The 23,085-nt window shown below is 50.7% G+C and overlaps 1 protein-coding gene across 7 annotated transcripts in view; it reads right to left on the bottom strand.

The window, feature by feature from the left end:
- EXOC6B (exocyst complex component 6B) overlaps positions 1-22,810 on the bottom strand; it is a 293,055-nt gene extending 270,245 nt beyond the window's left edge. For all 7 annotated transcript variants that reach the window (XR_008971199.1, XM_057401258.1, XM_057401260.1 and 4 more), the window contains exon 1: positions 22,661-22,810. Coding sequence is in view for 6 of the 7 variants with exons in the window: in XM_057401258.1 (XP_057257241.1) it covers positions 22,661-22,773 (113 nt within the window). In the remaining variant the exon portion in view is untranslated. The remainder of the gene's footprint in view (positions 1-22,660) is intronic.
- Between the last annotated feature and the right edge of the window lie 275 nt (positions 22,811-23,085).

The raw sequence follows: 23,085 nt of genomic DNA, 5'->3' as shown, positions 1-23,085 counted from the left end.
GCTCCATGTGCTGCTCAAAGCACAGCTAATCGCTAAGGCAGAACAAAGCGGCTCTCTGCAGTTATTTAGGACAGGAAGCAAAGGATGCTGTGTCCAACTGATAGTGCAAAAGGAATTTTAAAAAGGCAACATGTAATGTCTCAGGCCTGGAGCCAATCTGCTTCAAAGGACCTCGGGGTCCCCAAAGGGAAAATTAACAGGGAAGAAAAAGAAACCACATGTAGAAAACAAAGACACGCAGGCACGAAGCGGAGCTATTTTTCAGGGTGCTTTGCCCCCAGCAAGGCGCTGTACCCAATGGCCCACGTGCAATGCTGGGCTCTTAATCTCTTCTTCAGCCCCAGGGTTGGGGAGCTGCTTGTTATCACACAGGCCAGGCGTTTCCAGGCCAGGAGGGGCTATCGTGGCCATCAATCTCCTGCATAAACACACGGAGCGGCCCGGCAATTCCCAAAGCCAGAACAATCCCTGTGAAGTTACTACATCCACAAACGCCTAATCCAGCTCCAACGGGTGCACACAGAATGGTTCCTCAGTGGGATTTACATCGGTTTGTAACTCTACTATGGTTTTAGCCAGGGAAAGCAGAAGGTGAGGGGTGCTGGAGTAGAAGAGGTGACGTCCTCTCCAGCTGCATCCCTTCCATGCAGTTCATGGAGCTTTTCAAGTCCAGCCTGGTTTGGGTTGGAAGGGACCTTGAATCCCATCCAGCTCCAACCCCTGCCACGGGCAGGGACCCCTTCCACTAGAGCAGCTTGCTCCAAGCCCCTGTGTCCAACCTGGCCTTGAACACTGCCACGGATGGGGCAGCCACAGCTTCTCTGGGCACCCTGTGCCAGCGCCTCAGCACCCTCCCAGGGAAGAGCTTCTGCCTAAGAGCTCATCTCAGTCTCCCCCCGGGCAGGTTCAAGCCATTTCCCCTTGGCCTGTCCCTACATCCCTTGTCCCAAGCCCCTCTCCAGCTTTCCTGCAGCCCCTTCAGGCACTGGAGCTGCTCTCAGGTCTCCCCTTGAGGAGCCTTCTCTTGTCCAGGCTGCCCCAGCCCAGCTCTCTCAGCCTGGCTCCAGAGCAGAGCTGCTCCAGCCCTCGCAGCATCTCCATGGCCTCCTCTGGCCTCGCTCCAACAGCTCCACGTCCCTCTTGTGCTGTTGCCCCAGAGCTGGATCAGGACTGCAGGGGGGGTCTCCCCAGAGCGCAGCAGAGGGGCAGGATCCCCTCCCTGAGCTGCTGCTCACACTCTGGGGGTGCACCCAGCGCTTCGAGCAAGTGGTTTCCCTTTTGATTACCCAGCAGTATCCCAATGGAAGGGCAGCTCACCACATGCACATCACCCCACAAAGGCAATGGATTATCCCAGGGTGTTCTCCCCACAAAGCTCAGCTTGCAAAGCCACTTCCCCTCCAAGCATACACAGGGCAAAGGATGCAGCAGACAGCAACCAGCACCGAGGGAGCTTCGTGAACCACATCCCAGGAAAGAGATTTCTTTAAGCCTTGTCCTTGTGTGAAGATTAAAGAGCCAAATCCTATCTCCCATATACTTACACCTTTGGCTTGTCAAAATACGGGGGCAGTTGCGATGTCTTCCTTCAGAGGAAAAAATAAAGCCCTGACTTTTCCTGTTTGGGAAGCGGGCAAGGGGAAAAACACCAGAGCGTGCTGGTTCCAGCCAAACCACACCAAAAAAACCCAGACACACAGAGCACAGGATGTGTAAAAATAGGGCTCCTGATTAGATCAGGACAATCAACTATTTATGAGTCCCACCTTTTGGAGAGGGACTTGCTCCCCTCACCCATCCCATGCACGGGGGAAAGGCAGCGAAACAGGCACTTTGCAGTGCTAAGATCTAGGAATTCAAGGCATGGTTTAGTTTAGATCTAAGATCTATGGATTTAAGGCATAAAACACGGTTTAGTTAAAGTCTAAGATCTATGAATGTAAGGCTTGAAAGGTTTAGTTAAAGTCTAAGATCTATGCGCTTAAGCCATGAAACATGGTTTGCCTAAGATCCAAGATCTATGAATTTAAGGCATGTTTCAAAGCTTTAAATCATGGCTTAGTTGAGTTTAATGCTAGTCAAGGACAGATTAAGACAGCTCCTGCCTTTACAGAAGAATCTAGGTTTGGAATGAAGCCCTGGTGAGGAACATCAAGAGAAAACCATCCAATGTGATCCTAAGTAAGGAAGGATGGAGTCCAGCTACACTGACGCTCCCCGTGCCATGGGGTGGGTGTGCAACCCCAGCATGGCTCACGGAGAGATGCTATAGTGCATACACATGAGGCACCCAGCACCAAAACTCAGGAGCTCCCGGTTTTGTCCATCTCCAAACCTCAATCAGGTCCCTAAATCACCCCCCAGCTTTCCCAACCCCTCTTCCCCATCCCAGCTGGGACGGGGGAGTGGAATAAAAGCCAAAGAACCATCTGGCTCCCCATATAACCTTTCCTCACGCAGTTCCCAAGCACACAAGTGAATGAGGCACAGGTCAGTGGAGCAGTCACATGGAGCTGGCCGCTCACACTCGTGTGCTCCTCCACCCATCCCTTGGGAATGGCTCTTTTGAGCTCGTTCAGACAGCGAAGCTCCCGACGGAGGCATTACCTTGCCACGGCTGTATAGCTGCTCTGAGCAGGAGCTGCTCTAAAAATACCCCCCCACATGAAGGGGATGCAGGGAAAAGCACGCCAAGAGCTCATTAAAGAGCAGTGGGAAGCGAAAACCAGGCTTCAGCTTCTGCTCCAGCCTCAAAACAGGCACGGGGGGACTGCGGAGCAAGAGCCAGGCTACTGAGATGCCCCATGGGAAAGGGATATCTCTGGAGGCAAGAGAAGGGTCAGATTGCACGGCACCTGTAGCCAAAGGCCAGAACATATGCATATGTGGAGGTATGAGGTTTATATGTAACAGCTGGAAAGCACAAACCAAGGAGCTGGTGTAAAACTTGGGGTCCAATAGACAAGTAACAGGACAATGAGCTATGGGTTAACCCAATGGATCAGCACTGCGGGGTCTTTGGAGTCACAGAAGTGTTTAGGTGCGAAAAAGCCTTTAAGATCATCAAGTCCAACCTTTACCCCAGCACTGCCAAAGCCACCACTGCCCCATGGCACTGAGGCCTCATCTCCACTTGCAGGAACAGTGCCTGCAGCCCTGCCCTGGGCAGCCTGTTCCAATGCCTGAGCACCCTCTGGGGCAGGAATTGTTCCTCAGCTCCATCTAAACCTGCCCTGGGGCAGCTTGAGGCCGGTTCCTCTTGTCCCATCCCTTGTTCCTTGGGAGCAGAGCCCAGCCCCTCCTGGCTCCATCCTCCTGTCAGGCACTTTTAGGGAGCCATCAGGTCCCCCCTGAGCCTTCTCTTCTCCACACTGAACCCCCCAGCTCCCTCAGCCCTTCCCCATCATACTTGGGCTCCAGGCCCTGCACCACCTCCAGTGCCCTTCTCTGGACTGACATTGTCCAGGAAATGGAATTCAAGGAGAAGTATTCCCATGAAGGGCTTGTCACAGAGATTTAACAATCCGGTTGTACCAAATACAATCTGTAGGCTGATAGCAGAGGGAAGCCGTGAGTCACGATGCCAGAACCAAGCAGTTCCGCTTGTGTCCAAATCCTCTTGACATAGGAGGAAACAACTCACCAGGAAGAGGGAAATGCTTGGAATGCCTCATTATTGTAAAGAGGCAATGTAAGGCTTGAAAGGTTTAGTTAAAGTCTAAGATCTATGCGCTTAAGCCATGAAACATGGTTTGCCTAAGATCCAAGATCTGTAAAGATGTTTCAAATAAATCATGTGATTTACAATGCCTGAAAGCATTGTAAAAAAAGTCCCAGAACAGAGAGATACAAGAGTCTGTGTGAGTGAAGAGTCCAAAGATGGACAGGGAGCTGCTGGAGCAAGGCCAGAGGAGGCCATGGAGATGCTGCGAGGGCTGGAGCAGCTCTGCTCTGGAGCCAGGCTGAGAGAGCTGGGCTGGGGCAGCCTGGACAAGAGAAGGCTCCTGAAGGGGAGACCTCAGAGCAGCTCCAGTGCCTGAAGGGGCTGCAGGAAAGCTGGAGAGGGGCTTGGGACAAGGGATGTAGGGACAGGCCAAGGGGAATGGCTTGAACCTGCCCGAGGGGAGACTGAGATGAGCTCTTAGGCAGAAGCTCTTCCCTGGGAGGGTGCTGAGGCGCTGGCACAGGGTGCCCAGAGAAGCTGTGGCTGCCCCATCCCTGGCAGTGTTCAAGGCCAGGTTGGACACAGGGGCTTGGAGCAAGCTGCTCTAGTGGAAGGGGTCCCTGCCCATGGCTTGGGTTGGAGCTGGAGGAGCTTTAAGCTCCCTTCCAACCCAAACCAGGCTGGGATTCTGTTATGATTCTATGACCTCACACCAACGTCCCTGTGACATCTCCCCTGCAGAACCTCTTTATCCTTTCTCCTTGCTCAATTTCAATGACGCCTCCTGAAAGCCACAAATAACGGAGCAATAATAACCAGCCCTGCCAGAAGGAACACTCAGACCAGCGTGCCAGCGCCAGAAGCACACCTACTGCATTCCCTGCTGCCAAATGGTGGGCAAGCAGACCCCAGATCTTACATTTAAAACTTCATCTTTGAGAGAAACCATTCCAAAACGCAATTACCCTTAACACAGCACATTTTAACTCTGCGTCTCTGCCAACGTCACGTCCCTGTTGTTTTCATGGCATTTTCCAGCTTCTGGATGGGAATTCATCTGTTTGGATCATCTCTCCCTACCCAGGAGCTGGCTTCTCCCAAAACTCCTGGCTGATCAGGCACTGAAAATAAACAAATTGCTCCTTTATTATACCTTTTCTGAGCAAACACATGGAAAAAAATCACTAAAGCTTTGCCAATAGTGATGTGTTCCTGCTGGAAAACAGGAACACGGAGCACACTGCGCACCGTCAGCTGAAGGACTGGATGCAAAACATCCCATCCATGCAGACACACAGCATGTGGAGCCAAGGAGAAAAGGAACAATGAAAAAACATCAGTTTTAGTGGCAAAAGTCACCCCTGGGCACCAGCTCAACAGAAAACAGGAGAGAAGTGGTTTTCTGTTATGAACCAGGTCCTATTTCTGATGTGCAAGAGTGCTGTCAAGGGGTTTATTGCATTTCCAGTCTCCAGTGTGCAGATGGTCAGGTCACAAAACCCCCTTGCTGGCCATGCTAATTGCCAGTGATTTCAGCAGGGATTGATGGAAACTGTGTTATCAGCCCCCCTGGGACAGCCTTTGGGTCTTCACCCCCATGGGGCCAGGCTGGAGCAGCAGCAGCACAGTCATAGAATCCCAGGCTCGTTTGGGGTGGAAGGGAGCTTAAAGCTCCTCCAGCTCCAGCCCCTGCCACGGGCAGGGACCCCTTCCACTAGAGCAGCTTGCACCAAGCCCCTGTGTCCAACCTGGCCTTGAGCACTGCCAGGGATGGGGCAGTGAATGGCTGTGTTTCTCTTTCCCAAGCAGATTGCAGGGATGCCAAGGTCAAACCTTCACAGAGGACTGAAGAAAAATACCTCTACATGGCACAGCTGAAGAAATGCTTTCAGACACCTCACAGTCCCGTGCCTCTTCCTGGATTAAGCTAGTTCTCCCAAGGAATAGATCAGAAAACAGGGATACTCACACTGCTGGCAGAGGGAAGAGCGCTGCATCTGTCAGTTCATTCAGAGAGCTGCAGTTGCCATCCCTGTGGAAGGGGATGGTCCCGCAGAAGACCAAGTCACAGGCTTCAGGCATGGAGAAAGACCTATTAAATCACTCCTATGTGTCACATAGGTTATGCAGGAGGACATAAGCACCCTGGGTTTTGAAGTGGCTTTTGCAGGACTGCTCCTTCCATCCTTGTAACTAAACCTAGTGCTAGTCTAAGACACAGAAAGCAGCGTTCCCCTCTCCCCCCTGCTAATTCAGTCAAGTGTATTCCACTCCAACGTGAAGAAACTCCCTCAGAGCCTTTCAGCACAGCACGTTTGTTGGAATTTATGCATGTGGACTTGAGCAAACGCACATAAAACAAACAAAGCTGGGGGCAATTCAGTCTGAGCAGCAGCTTCAGCTTGCTTCAGCAGCTTGGCTGCTTTAGAAGGCAGAGAAACCCCCTGCCAGGCAGTCTCGGTGCCCGCACAACCTCCCTCATTGAGGCTGAGCTGGGATGTAGAGCTCGAATGAAGCATCTTCTCAGGGAAGACTCACAAGCACCACTGGACAATTTACAGCACATTTTAGGGGGAAGCATCACAACATTCAGTGAGTGTATGAGACGCTCAGGCAATCTCAAACTCCAGAGGTGGTTTCCTCTCCCTGGAGCTCTCCTATCCCATCCCATCTTCCAGTATTGACTTCCCTTCTCCCTAGGTCCTCTCCCCCACTCCTCTCTGCCCATGGAAAGCAAGCTGAAGATCTGAGTGTGCCAAGCCCTGCAGCACAGAAGCTGCAAGCAGAGCAGCAGGTACATCCCTCACCCTTAAACCCACTGTGTATCACAAGCTACAGAGGGTGCAAACACAAAAGCAACTGGCTCACTACAACAAATCACCCCGGCAGCACCTTTCAAGTGCTCTGTTCCCATCAGGGCTCCGGTTTGGATTGTATTCTCCTCTTGACAAGGAGCTTTAGTTGTGTATATGCTGCCAGAACTCAAAGGCAAGTTATTCATCAAATAAGCATCACTGGGGTTGCGCCAGGTTGAATCCCAGCTCGTGCTTCCTGCTTTTATTTCCAGCTTCCACTTATTTTTCTATCCTTGCCACTACTCGCAGCCTCTGCATAGCAGTTTTAGCCACGAGTGTAACTAAATATGGGTTTATTATTACACCTTAAAGACTGAGGGCTTTTAGTACAGTCAGGGAGAAGCTGTGGCTGCCCCATCCCTGGCAGTGCTCAGGGCCAGGTTGGACACAGGGGCTTGGAGCAAACTGCTCTAGTGGAAGGGGTCCCTGCCCATGGCAGGGGTTGGAGCTGGAGGAGTTTTAAGCTCCCTTCCATCCCAAACCACTCTGGGATTCCATAGCAGGCACTTAAGCACCCATGCCCCTCATATTTTGCCCTTGTCATTTATTATTATTACTTGTAGTTTCCAATGAAAATGAAAGCACTGCCTAACCAGCCCAATCAGGATTAGTTAAGCTCAGACTAACAGAGCATCCTACACGTTACACTTCTGCAGCAGAACCAAATCTGAGCATCAGCACTAAAAATAAGCAAAAAAAAAAAACCCTGGGTTTATGCTTTTAACCTGCATGACCAAAACCTTGTCCTGGATGAGCTGCAGAGATCCAGCCAAGGACCCCAACCTAAAGACATGAGCCTGAAGTGCAAACAAAGATCAACTCCACATCCCAGCTGCAGGCACTTCAGAGAATCCCAAAGTGGTTTCTGTTGAAAGGGACCTTAAAGCTCCTCCAGTTCCATCCCCTGCCACGGGCAGGGACCCCTTCCACTGGAGCAGCTTGCTCCAAGCCCCTGTGTCCAACCTGGCCTTGAGCACTGCCAGGGATGGGGCAGCCACAGCTTCTCTGGGCACCCTGTGCCTCAGCATCCTCACAGGGAAGAGCTGCTGCCTTGTATCTAGCCTTATATCTTACAACCTCATACCTTATTTCACAGTGCTTTGGATCTAGTTGCTAGAAAGCCAGAGTCTGACCTTAGCTGTATCTCCCACAGGCAGATGGGTTTAAGGAAACTAACAACACACACTTCATTTCAAGGTTATTTTGCACAGAACTGGGGAGGATTGGAGAGGAATGAAAGGAGATTGTGCTTCCCAAGAGGGATTATTTTGTTATTAACTTCAGACTTCCATATATTTAAAAAATACAAAGACAAAGCGAATGCACAAAGTGCAAACAACTAAATAGCCAGCAGGGCCATAAGCTGATAATAAAAGACTTGGTGGGGTTTTTCCTATTGCAACTATTTGTGGCAAAAGAGTTAACTCCCCTGAAGACACACAATAGTATTGGAGGCTTGAGCAAAACCACCAACACCCCTGACATGTTTTACTGCAATCAGTGGATGTGTCATCCCTCAAGTTCCCTTCCAGCACCTATTTTGGAGCTCCTTCCCAAAGAAAGCGCAGTTCAGTTCAGTTCGTCTGGCACGCAACAATTCATGGCACGGTACCAACAAAAGATGTTCCTTTTTAGTCGCTGCTCCCGAACCAAGAAGCAAACAACAGGACACATATAGGAGCATACAGAAAGAAGTTGTTGATTTAATACATGGTGGTTTTGCTGGCAGCAAGCTGCTCTAGTGGAAGGTGTCCCTGCTCATAACAAGGGGTTGGAAGTGGAGGAGCTTTAAGGTCCCTTCCAACCCAAACCAGCCTATGACACACAGAAGCCATCCACCTGTTAGCACTGCGTGGCCCCAAACCTGCTTCAGCTTACAAAAAACAAGCCATTTATATCAGTTATTTATCACTTGATTTTTACCCTGGCTCATCGACTCCACCGCTCAGGGTCTCCATCACTGCAGCGTTCATTTTTGGTCACTGGAAGGTGCCACACAGATTCCCAGGGACCGGGAGGTAAACCCAAAGCTGCAGCAAAGCCCACAAGGGCTTGACAAATTGGAAAACTCCCATTCCCAGCTTGGCTGGTCCAGAACAGAAACAGCCCCATCTTTTGGGGCCAAGGAAATACACATTTCGGAGCCAGGCTGCAGCATTTCCAGCTTGCAGGGCAACAGGAAAACAAATATCCTACCAGGACCACAATGTTCCATGTTGTGCTACCAGTTCAGAGGAGGAATCACAAAGGTGACCATCACTGCGTGGCTTTAGCCTCCACTGTTTTCTTTCATAGAATCCCAGCCTGGTTTGGGTTGGAAGGGAGCTTAAAGCTCATCCTGCTCCAACCCCCTGCCACAGGCAGGGACCCCTTCCACTAGAGCAGCTTGCTCCAAGCCCCTGTGTCCAACCTGGCCTTGAACACTGCCAGGGATGGGGCAGCCACAGCTTCTCTGGGCACCCTGTGCCAGCGCCTCAGCACCCTCCCAGGGAACAGCTTCTGCCTAAGAGCTCATCTCAGTCTCCCCTCTGGCAGGTTCAAGCCATTCCCCTCAGCCTGGCCCTACAGGCCCTTGCCCCTCTCCAGCTTTCCTGCAGGTGCCCTTCCAGCAGCTTATCTTACTTTTGAGCTCTTCGGTACTCAGCAGAGGGGAAAACACACTCCTCACGCTCATCTTTCCCTTTCTGTTCCTCTTGGACGGCCACAGAGGGGAAACAAAAACCCAACAAGCCTGGCTTCCCAGTGAGCCTTTTATGAAAGGCCTGGCAAAGCTCTTAATGTCACTGATGGATTTTAAGGAGCAGATTTTGTTTGCTCACTCTTGTGAGCCTGAGACTCCAAGCAAGTCCATAGTTAAGCCTCAGTCAGAGCCACACACCCGGCTCTACTGTGTCAGCATCCTCAGCCCCAACACCCAGAGAAGGTTCTGCACAGGGAGACAGCAGCGAGCTCGTCGTTTGGGAGAGGCGTTTAATTTCCTTGATGATCACAGAATCATAGAATCGTTAGGGTTGGAAAGGACCTTAAGATCATCCAGTTCCAACCCCCCTGCCAGGGGCAGGGACACCTCACACTAAACCATGGCACCCAAGGCTCTGTCCAACCTGGCCTTCAACACTGCCAGGGATGGAGCATTCACAACCTCCCTGGGCAACCCATTCCAGTGCCTCACCACCCTCACAGGAAAGAATTTCCTCCTTAGATCCAATCTAAACTTCCCCTGTTTCAGTTTGAACCCGTTACCCCTTGTCCTGTCACTACAGTCCCTAATGAAGAGTCCCTCCCCAGCATCCCTATAGGCCCCCTTCAGATACTGGAAGCTGCTCTGAGGTCTCCACGCAGCCTTCTCTTCTCCAGGCTGAACATCCCCAACTTCCTCAGCCTGTCTTCATACAGGAGGTGCTCCAGTCCCTGATCATCCTCGTGGCCTCCTCTGGACTTGGTCCAACAGTTCCATGTCCTTTTTATGTTGAGGACACCAGAACTGCACACAATGCTCCAGGTGAGGTCTCACAAGAGCAGAGTAGAGGGGCAGGATCACCTCCTTCGACCTCTGGTCATGCTCCTTTTGATGCGGCCATCAAGTTTGAAGCTTGATTTGTCACAGAAAGGGAGGCAAAGAGTTATTTCAGTGCTGGGATGGAAAATTGAATCTCCTCTGGGACACACATGAATCATGAGCGGGCTGGTGCAGGCGGAGCGGTGCAGAGGTTACTGCAGCTCTGCCAGCATCCTCGCCTTCCTGGCATCAAGAACAGAGCACAGCAGCAACAATGGGGACACCTGAGGGAGCTTGGGTCCCCTGCACACCAATCTGCTCTAGTGGAAGGGGTCCCTGCCCGTGGCAGGGCTTGGAGCTGGATGAGCTTTAAGGTCCCTTCCAATGCAAACCACTCTGATGAGTCTACGTCATTTCCGGGGTTTTGTGAACACAAGAAACACTTCCTTTCACCGGGACAGCAGCTGATGAGTCCAAGACTCTCACGCTCATCACACACCATTGAGCTAAATCCTCATCTATTCATACACCCAAGGGCACATCCTCAAGCTTCTTCCTCCCCCAGCTGGCGCATGCAAGGACACGTGTGCTCGCATCACTATCTATTGTGCGGGACACATCACCACACCCAGAGCGGGCAATCAGCTCTGACAGCCCTGCTCTGACACCAGGAATGGGGCAGACAGGTCAGGTCGCCCTTAAAGCCTCTCCCCTTAGCTCATGTGCTCAGTGACACCAACACGTTCACAACCCACTGTACGCTCAGGCCAGAAGCAAGCTGTTAAACAAAGCCAGGTAACAGGGTGCTAGGCAAGAGCCTTAAGTACCAGAGATGTAGGGAAGAAAGCATTCACCTTTGCAGATTTGGACCTTTCAATAACTGTTGCCTGAAGTTTAATATCCCAAAGGCATCAAGTCCACCCCAAGAAGCAGGACTAGGACTAAAACTGAAGATGAATCCTCAGTTTTCCTAAGAGCTATGGCTGAGAAGCAGCAGGATTTGCTCCTGATGCTCTGCTCCAGCTAATGCTACTCAGCTCCTTCATATCTAAGCGACTGAAAGAGCACAAGTCAGCGTGTGTGTGTCCTGGCCAAGCAAACCATCAGCCCTAAGGCAAACGCAGCAGCCGAGAGAATTATCCATACACTGATTTTCAAACCCAGAACAGATCTGGAAGCATAGAGAGGAATTCCAGCAGACAGGCACACTGCACATCCGCACTGGTACAGGACAGAGGGCATCTGGAAAACAGGCTGGGGATTACCAAGAAACAATTCTTTACAATGGCCCAAAATTGCATCTAAAGACTCTGAGGATGTTACTGCCTAAGGTGTGGCCACAGGAAATCAAGAAGCCTTGACTCCTATTTTCAGTTATTTCATGGAACTACAGCACTTAAGCTATGGTGCTGGAGGCGGAACAAGGACAGCATCCTGCACAAGAGCTAACCCAGCCCACAGCCTGCTGACTGCACAAGGGCTGATGAAGGAGAGCAGACAAAGCCAGGCTGAAGGAACCACACTGGTGGCAGCATGCTCTCAACAGGAGCCAGTCCTAGCGGCTCCTCAATCCCAGTGAGAGTGGGATGAACTCACCCAGAAGCCTGGACACGCTGACCAGGAATGCCACGAGTGTCACACATGTGAGGCAGTTGATCTGCAGAAGGGGAATAAGAGGAATTCCAGCAGGAAAACAGAGATACTGACCCACCAAAACTACCATCCGAGTTTATGATGGGTACCACAGAATAGTGGAATGGTTTGGGTTGGAAGGGAGCTTAAAGCTCCTCCAGCTCCAACCCCTGCCACAGGCAGGGACCCCTTCCACTGGAGCAGCTTGCTCCAAGCCCCTGTGTCCAACCTGGCCTTGAACACTGCCAGGGATGGGGCAGCCACAGCTTCTCTGGGCACCCTGTGCCAGCGCCTCAGCACCCTCACAGGGAAGAGCTTCTGCCTAAGAGCTCATCTCAGTCTCCCCTCTGGCAGGTTCAAGCCATTCCCCTTGGACTGTCCCTACAGGCCCTTGGCCAAAGCCCCTCTCCAGGTTTCTTGTAGGCAGAAGTGCTTCTGCTCCAACCCTTGGAGGTGCTCAGTATCTACAATGGGTTCTCTGCAACAGTCAGGGTGAAACACCCAAACCAAGCACCTTTGTGGGAGCAGGGAGAAAACGGTTACCATCACCTATCATTACACAGAAAACCAGTTTGCATCTTCATTTCTTCCCTACCCATAAGGGACATTACAAAGGAACAGCTCAAAGTATTAAATGCTTGTGGGTGGCACCAAAACTGCTTAAAAGACATATGATGTGCTCCAAGGCAGCGGTATACTAACTATGAAGAAAGGCTTGAAGCATTCACGTACACCCCCCCTCAGACACCACGGTCAAACAGCAGGATAAGACTTCCAAGGAATAAGAGAGAAGTTTTCCACCTCTGGAAAATTAAAGATCTTTAAGTAAGCTAAGCACACGTGCCAAATAATCCATGCAAAAAGAGGCATGTGAAAGGCTCATTAGTTGATGCATGCAAAACTAGTAGCTGCTTCAAACATCAGAAGAAAGAAACACCAGGAAACTGTCAGGTCAAACAAGGGAGGGGAAGCTTTATCAGGAAATTTCTACTATGGAACGGCTGGAAAAATGTTTTGCTGCATCCCATGGATGCAACTGAGGAGTTTCTACCGCAAAAATTCCATTGCTGATGCAGTCTGAGGAGTCAACAGAAGATGCTGCTAGGGCTGGAGCAGCTCTGCTCTGGAGCCAGGCTGAGAGAGCTGGGCTGGGGCAGCCTGGACAAGAGAAGGCTCCTCAAGGGGAGACCTGAGAGCAGCTCCAGTGCCTGAAGGGGCTGCAGGAAAGCTGGAGAGGGGCTTGGGACAAGGGATGTAGGGCCAGGCCAAGGGGAATGGCTTGAACCTGCCAGAGGGGAGACTGAGATGAGCTCTTAGGCAGAAGCTCTTCCCTGGGAGGGTGCTGAGGCGCTGGCACAGGGTGCCCAGAGAAGCTGTGGCTGCCCCATCCCTGGCAGTGTTCAAGGCCAGGCTGGACACAGGGGCTTGGAGCAAGCTGCTCTAGTGGAAGGGGTCCCTGCCCGTGGCAGGGGTTGGAGCTGGAGGAGCTTTAAGCTCCCTTCCAACCCAAACCAGGCTGGGATGCTATGCTTAGAGAAGGTCAATGAAATGACCCGCTGTATTTACTCCAGAACAATAAAACTGGCATATATACATGCCAGGCCACAGGTCAGCAATAACTTATCACTAACACTGAAGTGGAAGATGGAAAACATGATCCAACTGTCTAGTGGCTTCTGCAGCACATGAAGAATCCTGCAAGCTACAGGACACTGACCGTGACTGGGCAAAGCAGAAGTCCTCCTTATGAAACAGTCAGCTAACATGTAAAACAACACAGCAAAGGAGACAACAGCTTCCTTGGGTGGCATTCACACTTCTGATTCACTAGCATGCTTTGAAGGAGCCACGCTTGGTAACAAGGGGGATCTGGTCAGCCTCAGACACTCAAGTGTTAACAGCATCATTAAAATTCAAAGGGAAAAATGTGATGTTTCTCTAGGCCAGCGTGTTTCACAGTGCTTGCAGAAGGGGCTGAACATCACAATGACACTTTGCAGAGGACACAGAACTATTCACCTGGCTTAACTCCAAAGCAAAAAGCTGCAAAGGATCTCACAACACCGAGTATCAGGTGACAAAATGACAAAGCCCAGTGTCAGCAGCGCAAGCAGGACACTCCAAGGGGAGGAACAAGGGACAAGCCCTTTATAACACACCAAAGGGCTCCAGATTAACTACCACCACCGAGGAAGAGACACCAGCAGTATTGTGGCTAAAGTGTCCCAAGTGTGGGCTCAGACCACAGAGGCTGCAAGAAAAGGAAGAGAAAGCAAAGCAGAGAACATCACTGCGCTGCTTCACCCACCTCAAGATGTGAATCTGCATCTCAATCACGATGCGCAGCTCTGATCTTTCCAGCAGCATCGCAGAAAGGTGATAGTTGCATGAGAAAAGATACCAAGAAAAGCAACGGGGATAATAAGCAATTCAAAAGAGCTTTACCGGGAGAAAGGAATGAATTGATTAAGAACCTTCCGTTTGGAAGGCAAGAAAAAACAGGACTTAACTATTTCTTGTAATCCTTTGTGACAGCCCAGACCTTCTCCTAACAAAGAAAACCAATTTGAAACCTTAAAGGAATACACAAGGGGCAGCTAAACAGCAGAACTCATCACTGTAAAATGTGAGAGCACAGCAAAATGTTGACAGGAGAGTCATGGAGAAAAGATCCAGGGGAAGCTCTTGAATAGAGCTCTATAAACTGTGCTGAAAGTCTCCAAAGTGCTTCCAGTCTCTATTCGCTCTGGATCTCACTTACTAAGCACCCACTCCTCATTACTGTCAAAGATGGGACGATGAAGAAGAGAAGCTTTTGATGTGACCAGTACAAACGCTTCCATGATTTCCTCAGCTATTAGGTAGAAAGCACTCCCTCGCATCTATCCCGAATCCCTGCTGCTGCAATTGTAGCCCACATCCCAGCCTGCACAGAGCCATGAAAGAAGAGCTTTTCTTCATCTTCTCAACAGTCTATTCTTCACATGAAGATGAATTGTGTGCCCATCTTGTCTTCTCTGGGTTAAGCAACCCCAGTCCTTTCAGGCCCTTCTCAAAGGTTGCGTTTGCTCTCCTTTGGGAAGAAGAGTCAAGCAGTGTTATTGCACTTCCATAGCCATGACTAAACCATTTTTAATTCCTTTTTAGAAAAAGGACCAGAAAAACCCTTTAAACCAATAAAAGCAGAATCAGAAAGAGCAGGACCAAAAGGACTGTCTGGGTAGACTTCAATGCCACAGGACTGCCTACAAAGGGGTCATCAACCAAACTCCCAAGCTGCTACTCTTCTGCACCCCATCACAGACAGGGCAGAGAAGAGCTCTAAAGATGAGCTCAGCTGCAGCTCCACATGAGATACTGCTCACTCATACAGCGTGACCACTCCGCAAGACACCAGGACTGAGGAACTGAGCAGCCCTTCCCTAAAATTCAAGGGAAATATCCCATTTTTACTCACTACCTCAACGCTACCGCAGACGAGGTACCAGGAGGATAAGCAGGAATATAAATTCAGGGAGCTGCTGAGAGCCCAGACACGAGACCACATCCCACAGAACAGGAAGAGGCATTTGATCATCTGTCCTTTCACAGTGATTCATTCAATTCCAGAAAGGAATGTGCTTCTGCGAGAAAGACCAAGCACATCCGAGGTATAAATAATTGAGCAGTACAGTCTTGCAAGCTGCTCCCTTCAGGTGCAGGCTGAAATAAGAAGGCTTGTATCAAGGATAAGGACTCACCATCTCAAAGCTGTCTGCAGTGCTAAGGTGCTGCAGACAAGCAAGCATCCATAAAGCTGAGCTCATTCAGTACATCATACCTTCAGGCAGAGATCCCTGATGCTCCGCACGTGAAACCAGAGCAGTCCATCTCCTGACACACCATTAACACCAATACCTGATTATTTCCCAGGAGCTGCTGATACTTCCTCCTCCCCAGCAGAAAACCTGGAGCTGAGCAGCATCAGCCCAACCAGAAGGGAATGTTAATCCAATTCAAGCAGCGCTGCAATGAACTGGCTTTTAAAAGCCACTTAATTATGTACATATGAACAGAGACCCAGGCTCATCTTCAGGAGATTTCCTTGTCTGGGTGGCAGGAGAATGGGCTGAAAGATGCTTCAAAAGATCCTGCGAGGCTTTTATGAGCAGACAATTCACAGTTGTTACAAGCAGCTTCCTGAGCAAGCTCTGTGGCCAACAGTTAGTGTCTAGACACTCTATGCTACTTCTTCACCGTGTTGCTTTGCTGGCAATTGGCATTTCCCATGAATTGCTGTACGTAAAGCAAGGGATGGGGCTTGCAGAGATGGAACTCGTGGAGCCACGGTGATGCATGGCATGGCTGAAGGATGAAGAGTCTGAACAGCTCAGGGTGGTTTCAGCTCTGTTACATGAGGTTCTCGCCATACCCAGCCTCAGGGGATCTGCAGATACTGTGTGTGATTTTCATATGCTCTTCAATTCTTATTGTGCCCAAGACCTTGGGGAGGCACTTCTTAACCAGCCCAGCATGTACAACAAAAGGCTCACTTCATCCCAAAGCCCATTCAGGGTCTCCTTCCCCTCTCCTCACCCAAGGCAGGCTCAGCTGAAGGACAAGCCACAGCAGTCAGGGCCCCCTACACCAGTAAAGGCAGTCCCTAGGGCGATGAGGACACCGTGCCGCCTTCATTCCTCCACTCCAAAACACAAACAGAGAATATGTGAAGCCAGATGCCTGTCATTACTCCTCGCTTCACATCTGTAACACAGACCATTATCCTCATCTCACCCGCTGGAACAGAGATTAGGACCAGCTTGGACAGGCTTCGCTTTTCACACCCAACCCAGACGGCTCAAACTGCTGCTCCTGCTCCTTACTGGGTCATGGTTTCCATGCTCATCTGACCCACCATTAACCAGTTACACACACCAACCCAGTAAAACAGTCTTCTACCAGGTGAAGGAACTGCAGGCAGCTCATGGCAGAAGGACACATCCGACTTCAAGGACGTTAGATGTCTAATAGCACAGCTGGCCCCCAGACCCAGTATCCTGCCACCAAATCCCTTGTGCCAGTCTAGACACTGGGAAGCCACAAAATGAGCCCAGGATGAAGCTGGGGTGAGATGATTCAGTGCAAAAACATAACTCGAACCAGGTGGGAAAGGGGAGGGATGTGTTCCAGCACCCACATGAGTGCTGTGCCACCCCAACGCTTGGGAAGAGCAAATGGAAGATGGGAAACTGGTTAAGCCAATTCTGGCCCAGCAAAACACAGCCCGTAGCCCCAGCCATGAGCAGCAATGTGCATGTCACTGCAGGCAGCCTGGCCAAGCCCATATCAGTGCCTGTGACGATGGACCAGGAACCACAGAGCAGGTTAGTGCCTGCTTGGACAACCTCTTTGAGCCTTTATAAACCCTGCAAGATCCAACCTTAACTTCTGCCACCACTGAATGCCTCATTCCCATCCCCACGCAGCCTCTCCTCTGGGATGGAAACAGCAATTGTGCCACCACACAGCAAAACACATTGAAACAGAGCTGTATTAGAGCAAAACATTCTCTAGCTGGCTTATTTTTCCATCCAGATCTGTTTTCCAGACAGGAGGGCTTGTACCAATGCCACAACTTTCAGCCTAGGAGACACTGGGGAGCTCAGAGGGGCTAAACAAGAGCCCCAGCACTTGCTGGACCCCATCCATAAGTCTAAAATGTCTAAAAGCAAAGCCTGTTTTCCCTGTTCAGCACCAGAAACCTGAAGGACACAGGAACAGGGCTGTAACAGTTTTAGCTCAGCTCCATTTGAAGCTATAGAAGAAAACAAACCAGAGAACATCCCCTTCCAGGTCATTAGTACCAGTTCAGGAGTCAGGACCTCAGACAAGCTGCTGTTGTTTGCACTGTCTCACTGCTTCAGCCTGGACTTGAGGTAGCACTCAGTGATATCAGCAAGCTGGGCTGCAGCAAGGGCACCTCTGGCTCCCACACATCCAAGCTCAGGTCTCTCAATGCCATCCCCATCAGCCAAACACATCCCTTCAGCCAGAGCCTAAAGGTACCAAGAAGGGTGATGTCCCTATGGGAGATGAGCTTAGTTATACCCATTAGTCCCAAATGAGAACAGTGTTTGGCAAGCATTTAAGCCAGAAGACCAAGAATCCTTAAAAACATAACTAAAGGCAGTTGAGGACCTCTGGCTCCACTGTCCAAGATGAACCTGGGCATGGGGGACATTATGGGCAGGGGGTGAGCATGACACACTGCCAGTAAAGGGTTCCAGGTCAGCCAGAGCAACACTAATCCCAGACACAGCCATGGAAGAGTTGATAAAGGATTTAGGGAACAGAGCTTAATTACAAGTCCTGCTTTAATCTCGGTCAAGAGCTGCTTAGTAGAAACCCTACCCCATTAAATGGGCTTAAATTTCATTCTTGGGTCAAACGACATTGTAATCTCTCTGAACACACAGAATTAGAAGATATTAAACTCCTATTAAATATATAATTGCATATAAAAGCACAGGGTGATTAATTGCTGAGATACCACATTTCTAAAGGGGCACAGGTAATTCCCAGCATAACTGGTTGGGACTAAGGAACAATCCAGAAAGCAGATAGGTACCAAAGAAAGAGAAGGAAAAACCAAAAAGCCTGATGATATAATGCACAGATGACACAAAAGCTGGCAGGACAACCATGAAACCAGGCAGCCACAGAGAACAAGCACTTGGAAACCTTGATGCTTCCCAGCAACTCGCACCACAGGAGAGCCAGGCACGAAGGTACAGATGCAGCAACGGGGAGCACGATGCAGTGCTCCTGAGAAAACAACTCGGCATTAAGCAGTAATTCCCATTAAAACACTGAGGGAATGAGAGCTTCTCCAATCTCAGCATGCAGCAGAAGACTACTCCAGTATCAGCGTAATTGTATCTGCATCTGAAGTGGTGAGGAGGCACAGGAATCCTGTAACTACATCTGTGTGGCCAGACTGATGGAGTTACAGTTTTCAACTTATCAAATGCTGCTTAAAAACCCTTCAGTGACTTCAAAAGGCTGCAAATGCAGCTTGAGAGCAGGAAGAGGGTTTTCAAGAGCGACAGGCCTCGAGCTGTAAAACCAAAGCAGGATTACTAAGAAGCGACTTGAAAATAGAAGCTGGTATTTTAACAGCGAGAAGACACCCCGTGTTAAAGGATGCTGCATGGGAAAGGACAGCAAAACATCCCCAACCAAAAGCAAGAACTGCTTCTAAATGAACAGCAACTCGGGTAATGACACAGATTCATCCTTCGATGACAGGCTGAGCACAGGGAGAAGTGGCTGTAGTTATACAGCCCACATTGATGGGGTTTCACACAAGATAACCTCACTGCTTCTCCTTTATTCTGTGCCACTTTGAGTCAATCATCGGTTATCAAGGAGTAGAGCACAAAACGTGGGATATTCTATACAGAGAGCTAGGGAAGAAGTTAAAGGGAGAAAAGCGAATCACAGAAGAAAGTAAACCAGCCTCAGCCAGGCAATAAAGCAATCTCTACATAGCCAAAGTGACATATATTCATGTTATTTCAGTGCTCAGCAAACGCTGGGTGAGGGATCACCCTTATCTCCAAGAGTATCCTTGGTCAGAGACTGCACAGGATGAATGCATCCTCTGCGGTTTCTAACCCATCCATCCTCACTTACAGTGGCCACCGTTAGAGTATCACTAGCTTCCCATCACTGAAGAGGAGTTGAAGTGGGCAGAAAGTTCCTCAAACAGCAACAAACTGGATCAGTCAACCAGCTGCAATAAAAACCAGAGCACTCGGGTGTCACAGCTCAGCCAAGAGGTGGTTTTGCACAAGAAAGAGGTTTTCTCTTCCCCTAGGACGTTACCTGATCCTGCAGAATTAAGCGATTCTTAGAAGCCTAGATAGAGAGAGGAGAGCCAAAAATACTCTGCAAAACCAAGCAGTGTAACACAAGAGGAAAAAGAGGAATTAGAACAGCAGAAGGAAGTGGAATTCGGAGCAATGGATATAATTAGGAGAGGCTGAATAGCAGGAAAGACATCCTGAAGTGGATTATTTTGATTCCAGGAGCATCGCAGACTCAAGGGGATCCCCACAAAGACTCACTTAACTTGTTCAGTGTCCTTCAAACACAGCGACATTCCCCGGTAGATACAACAGAGAACATAAGAGACTGGGCTGGCACTGGAGCCACAAGCATAGCAGGACATGAGACCAGCACAGCTCATCACACCGATAGAGGCTGTTGCAACACTTCCTCACACACCCTCATCTCCTATTTTATATTTAGGATGAAATTCCTTTCCATGAGGAGGGCCAGGCTTCATCCCACATCTGCCCAGCACCCAGCACAATGGAGTCCCAGCTGCTGACTCCCAGAATCACAGCAAGAACAGAGCAGAAGAAAATCGGGACTTGAAGAAGGCATCTCGGCCTTCCCCTGCCCCAGGGCAAGAATTACTACACTTGCTATTTGTCTAGAAGAAAACGCTCTCCCTGATGGGTGGAACACAAACCCACCCAGACAGATGAATGAGCTGGACCTTAAATTTAACATCTTAACCCCTCCATCGCCCTCTGATAATAGCAATTCATAGAATCCCAGACTGGGTCAGGTTGGAAGGGACCTTAAAGCTCCTCCAGCTCCAACCCTGCCATGGGCAGGGACACCTTCCACTAGAGCAGCTTGCTCCAAGCCCCATCCAACCTGGCCTTAAATGCTGCCAGGAATGGGGCAGCCACAGCTTCTCTGCGCTAAGTCAGCCTTGAGCACTGCACCAGGACACCACGGAGCTGGAATATCTCACTCTGCCAGGTCAGGAACTGATAAAAGTGTGATTCTGTGAACAAACCCGGGCTGGCAGCAGGGGCCCACAGCCCTGCCTGTTTGTGAACCACGCTTTGGGACTGCTGCTCCTCGAAGGGAAGCCAGCCCCTGGCTCCTGGAGACACACTTCTTCCATGATGCCTATAACAAGTGAGTCACCCTTTTATGAAGTTTCCTTCATCCTCTTTTCCAGCACATCGTGTTTCCCCTGAGCTGGGCTAGTTTCAACTCTGAAAGTGCTTGGAGCAGGTATTGCTTATGCTTGTATCAATAATAACACTCCTGATGATGTGCCATTCACCGATAGCCAAGCACAACCCTTTCTCAGCCTCAAACTGTCATTAACGTGGGTATGCAGATAGACATTAAGCCAAGCTCCTCATTTAACCTTAATACTAAGGAACAAGATCAACTGCACTCTGTTCTATGAAATGGAAAAAACACCACCCACACTCTTCATCCTGGCAGTTCCCAGACATTGGAACCAGTTGTTTCAGTTTTAATAAATCCCATTCTCATTCAATTTACCTTTAAAGCTTTCACAGGAGAACTCCGGAAAGAAAACTGCAAGAAGTCAAAAAACCTAAAGAAATGGGCAACCCCATAGCAAGATAAATCCAGTGCTCCGTTGTTCCACAGAGGAAAAGCTTTCCCTTTCACTGCAGTATCCATGTGAGTCAAACAGCTTCAACACACTGCTTTTTAAAGCCATGCGAGTCATTTCAAACCATGACTTTGTAAAACCTGGCTATTGAAAAGAAGCCAAAGGGCTGCAGCGGATGAGGTGGGAATGGAGCTCTCCAGGGCTGTTTATAGGGAAACAATCCCACCTGGTACTGAGATTTCCAGTTGAGCAGCTCCTAGGCTGATGCAGAGCAGCTGAGAGAGGAAGGCGAAAGCAACAGCACTGCCAAAGGACCGAGTGACAAAGCTTAGCACCAGGTTTTAAGCCTGCAATAATGCAGGTATTTAGATTCTGAAGCCAAGTACCACAACTCCACCTTTCCCCACTCACAGCCCAATAAATTTAGCTCCCATGAACTGTAAATATCCCCAACCCATTTCTATCAGCAACCTTCCAGTGGATAACATACACACATGTGCTCAGCACCCAGAGTAACACACACTGGTTTTGATATAAAGCTCTTTGGAGAGCTTCTGCTTTACTTTAAAGAGGGGCAAGGAGGGATGAGGTGTCTCACTTTGCCAAAGTCATTATGTAGCATCGCTGTACAGGCACAGCACAGAGTCTGGCTAGCAGGACCATGTCTTAGATCACAGCATCAGAATCACAGACTGGTTTGGGTTGGAAGGGACCTCAAAGTTCATCCAGTTCCAACCCCTGCCACAGGCAGGGACACCTTCCACTGGAGCAGGTTGCTCAAGCATGAGCACTGCTTGTAGATAGCTGTGCATAACGTACCTAAAACATCCCATTTGGTAAGAAATGAGGTGACTGCTCATGAGGCACAGGCTTCACTTACACAGAAGCAGCAGGAAAGCCATCCTGAAGTGGATGTGTGCAGCAAAACCCTAACCAGCATCACAAAGAAACACCTAAAAAGGCTGAGACACCAAACCCAGGCACGCTGAAAGGAGCCGAAGGGGAAGGGAAAGGGAAGGGGCAGCGCTCTTGGGCAGCAGCTCCATCCCTCTGCGCTCTGGGGCAGGAGCTCGGCACTTAACACTGATGAAGCAGCCGGTTCTCCCAGCTGAAGGATACTGCACGAACCACTGGGAAATAGACGCTTAATAGGAGAACAAAGGCTCCATTAAGCAAACAGAGGCATTAACTCAGATCAGCGTCAGGATGATAACAGTCCCCATACCCGCAGCTTCACAACCAACCCCGGTATTTGCGAGACTGACAAGACCCCGAGGGGCAGGCGATGGGCTGCAATGATAGCGTGGCCAGACGAAGCGTTAAGGGCTGGAAAACGCCCTCCTTCCCCTCCCGCACCAGCACCGAGGGGCACCGCGAACCGGCCCCGCAGCGACCCAGGCCAAGGGCGGCAGCTTCCAGCCCCCGGGAGCCGGGCAGGGGCGGGCCGGGGGCTGCGGGCGCTCCGCAGGGACGGGTGTTCAATACAGCCCTCATTAAACCGCCCTCATTTCCCCCTCCGTGTTCTATGGGGGAGCGGCAAGAGAGCTCTGCCCGAGCCTCCCCTCCCCTCCCCGCACCTGAGCGTGGGGCCGATGCAGGCCGTGTCGGTGCTCTCGATCTCCCGCAGGATCCGCTCATGCTCCGCCGCCGTCTCCAGGCTCTCCAGCTCCGCCATCTTCCCCCGCTCCATGGGGCTGCGCCGTGCCGGCCACACCTGCCCTCTCCCGCCCCGGGCAGCGGCAGCGGCGGCGCCGGGGCCGCCCGCTCGGCTCCGTGCGGGCCGGGCACGCCGGGAAATGTAGTGCGGGCCGGGGCGGGGGGGGGGGGGAGCCGCGGCCTGCGCCGGCGCTGCCAGAGCCCGCACCGAGGGGCGGGGAGCGGCCGCCCGGGGCGGTGTCAGCGGCCCCGGGCAGGCGGAGGGGGCAGAGCGGGGCGAGGCGGGGACGCGGCCCCATGGCCGGAGCCGTGCGTGAGCCGTGAGGGGCAGAGCCCCCTGCCCGTG

The sequence above is a fragment of the Pezoporus wallicus genome, unplaced genomic scaffold (genome assembly GCF_028554395.1).
Source record: "Pezoporus wallicus isolate ANWC-B61680 ecotype Strahan unplaced genomic scaffold, APGP_CSIRO_Pwel_v1 contig_8837, whole genome shotgun sequence".
In the NCBI taxonomy this organism is placed as follows: domain Eukaryota; kingdom Metazoa; phylum Chordata; class Aves; order Psittaciformes; family Psittacidae; genus Pezoporus; species Pezoporus wallicus.
The sequence above is the reverse complement of the archived record's forward strand: the minus strand, read 5'-3'. Positions and strand labels throughout refer to the sequence as shown.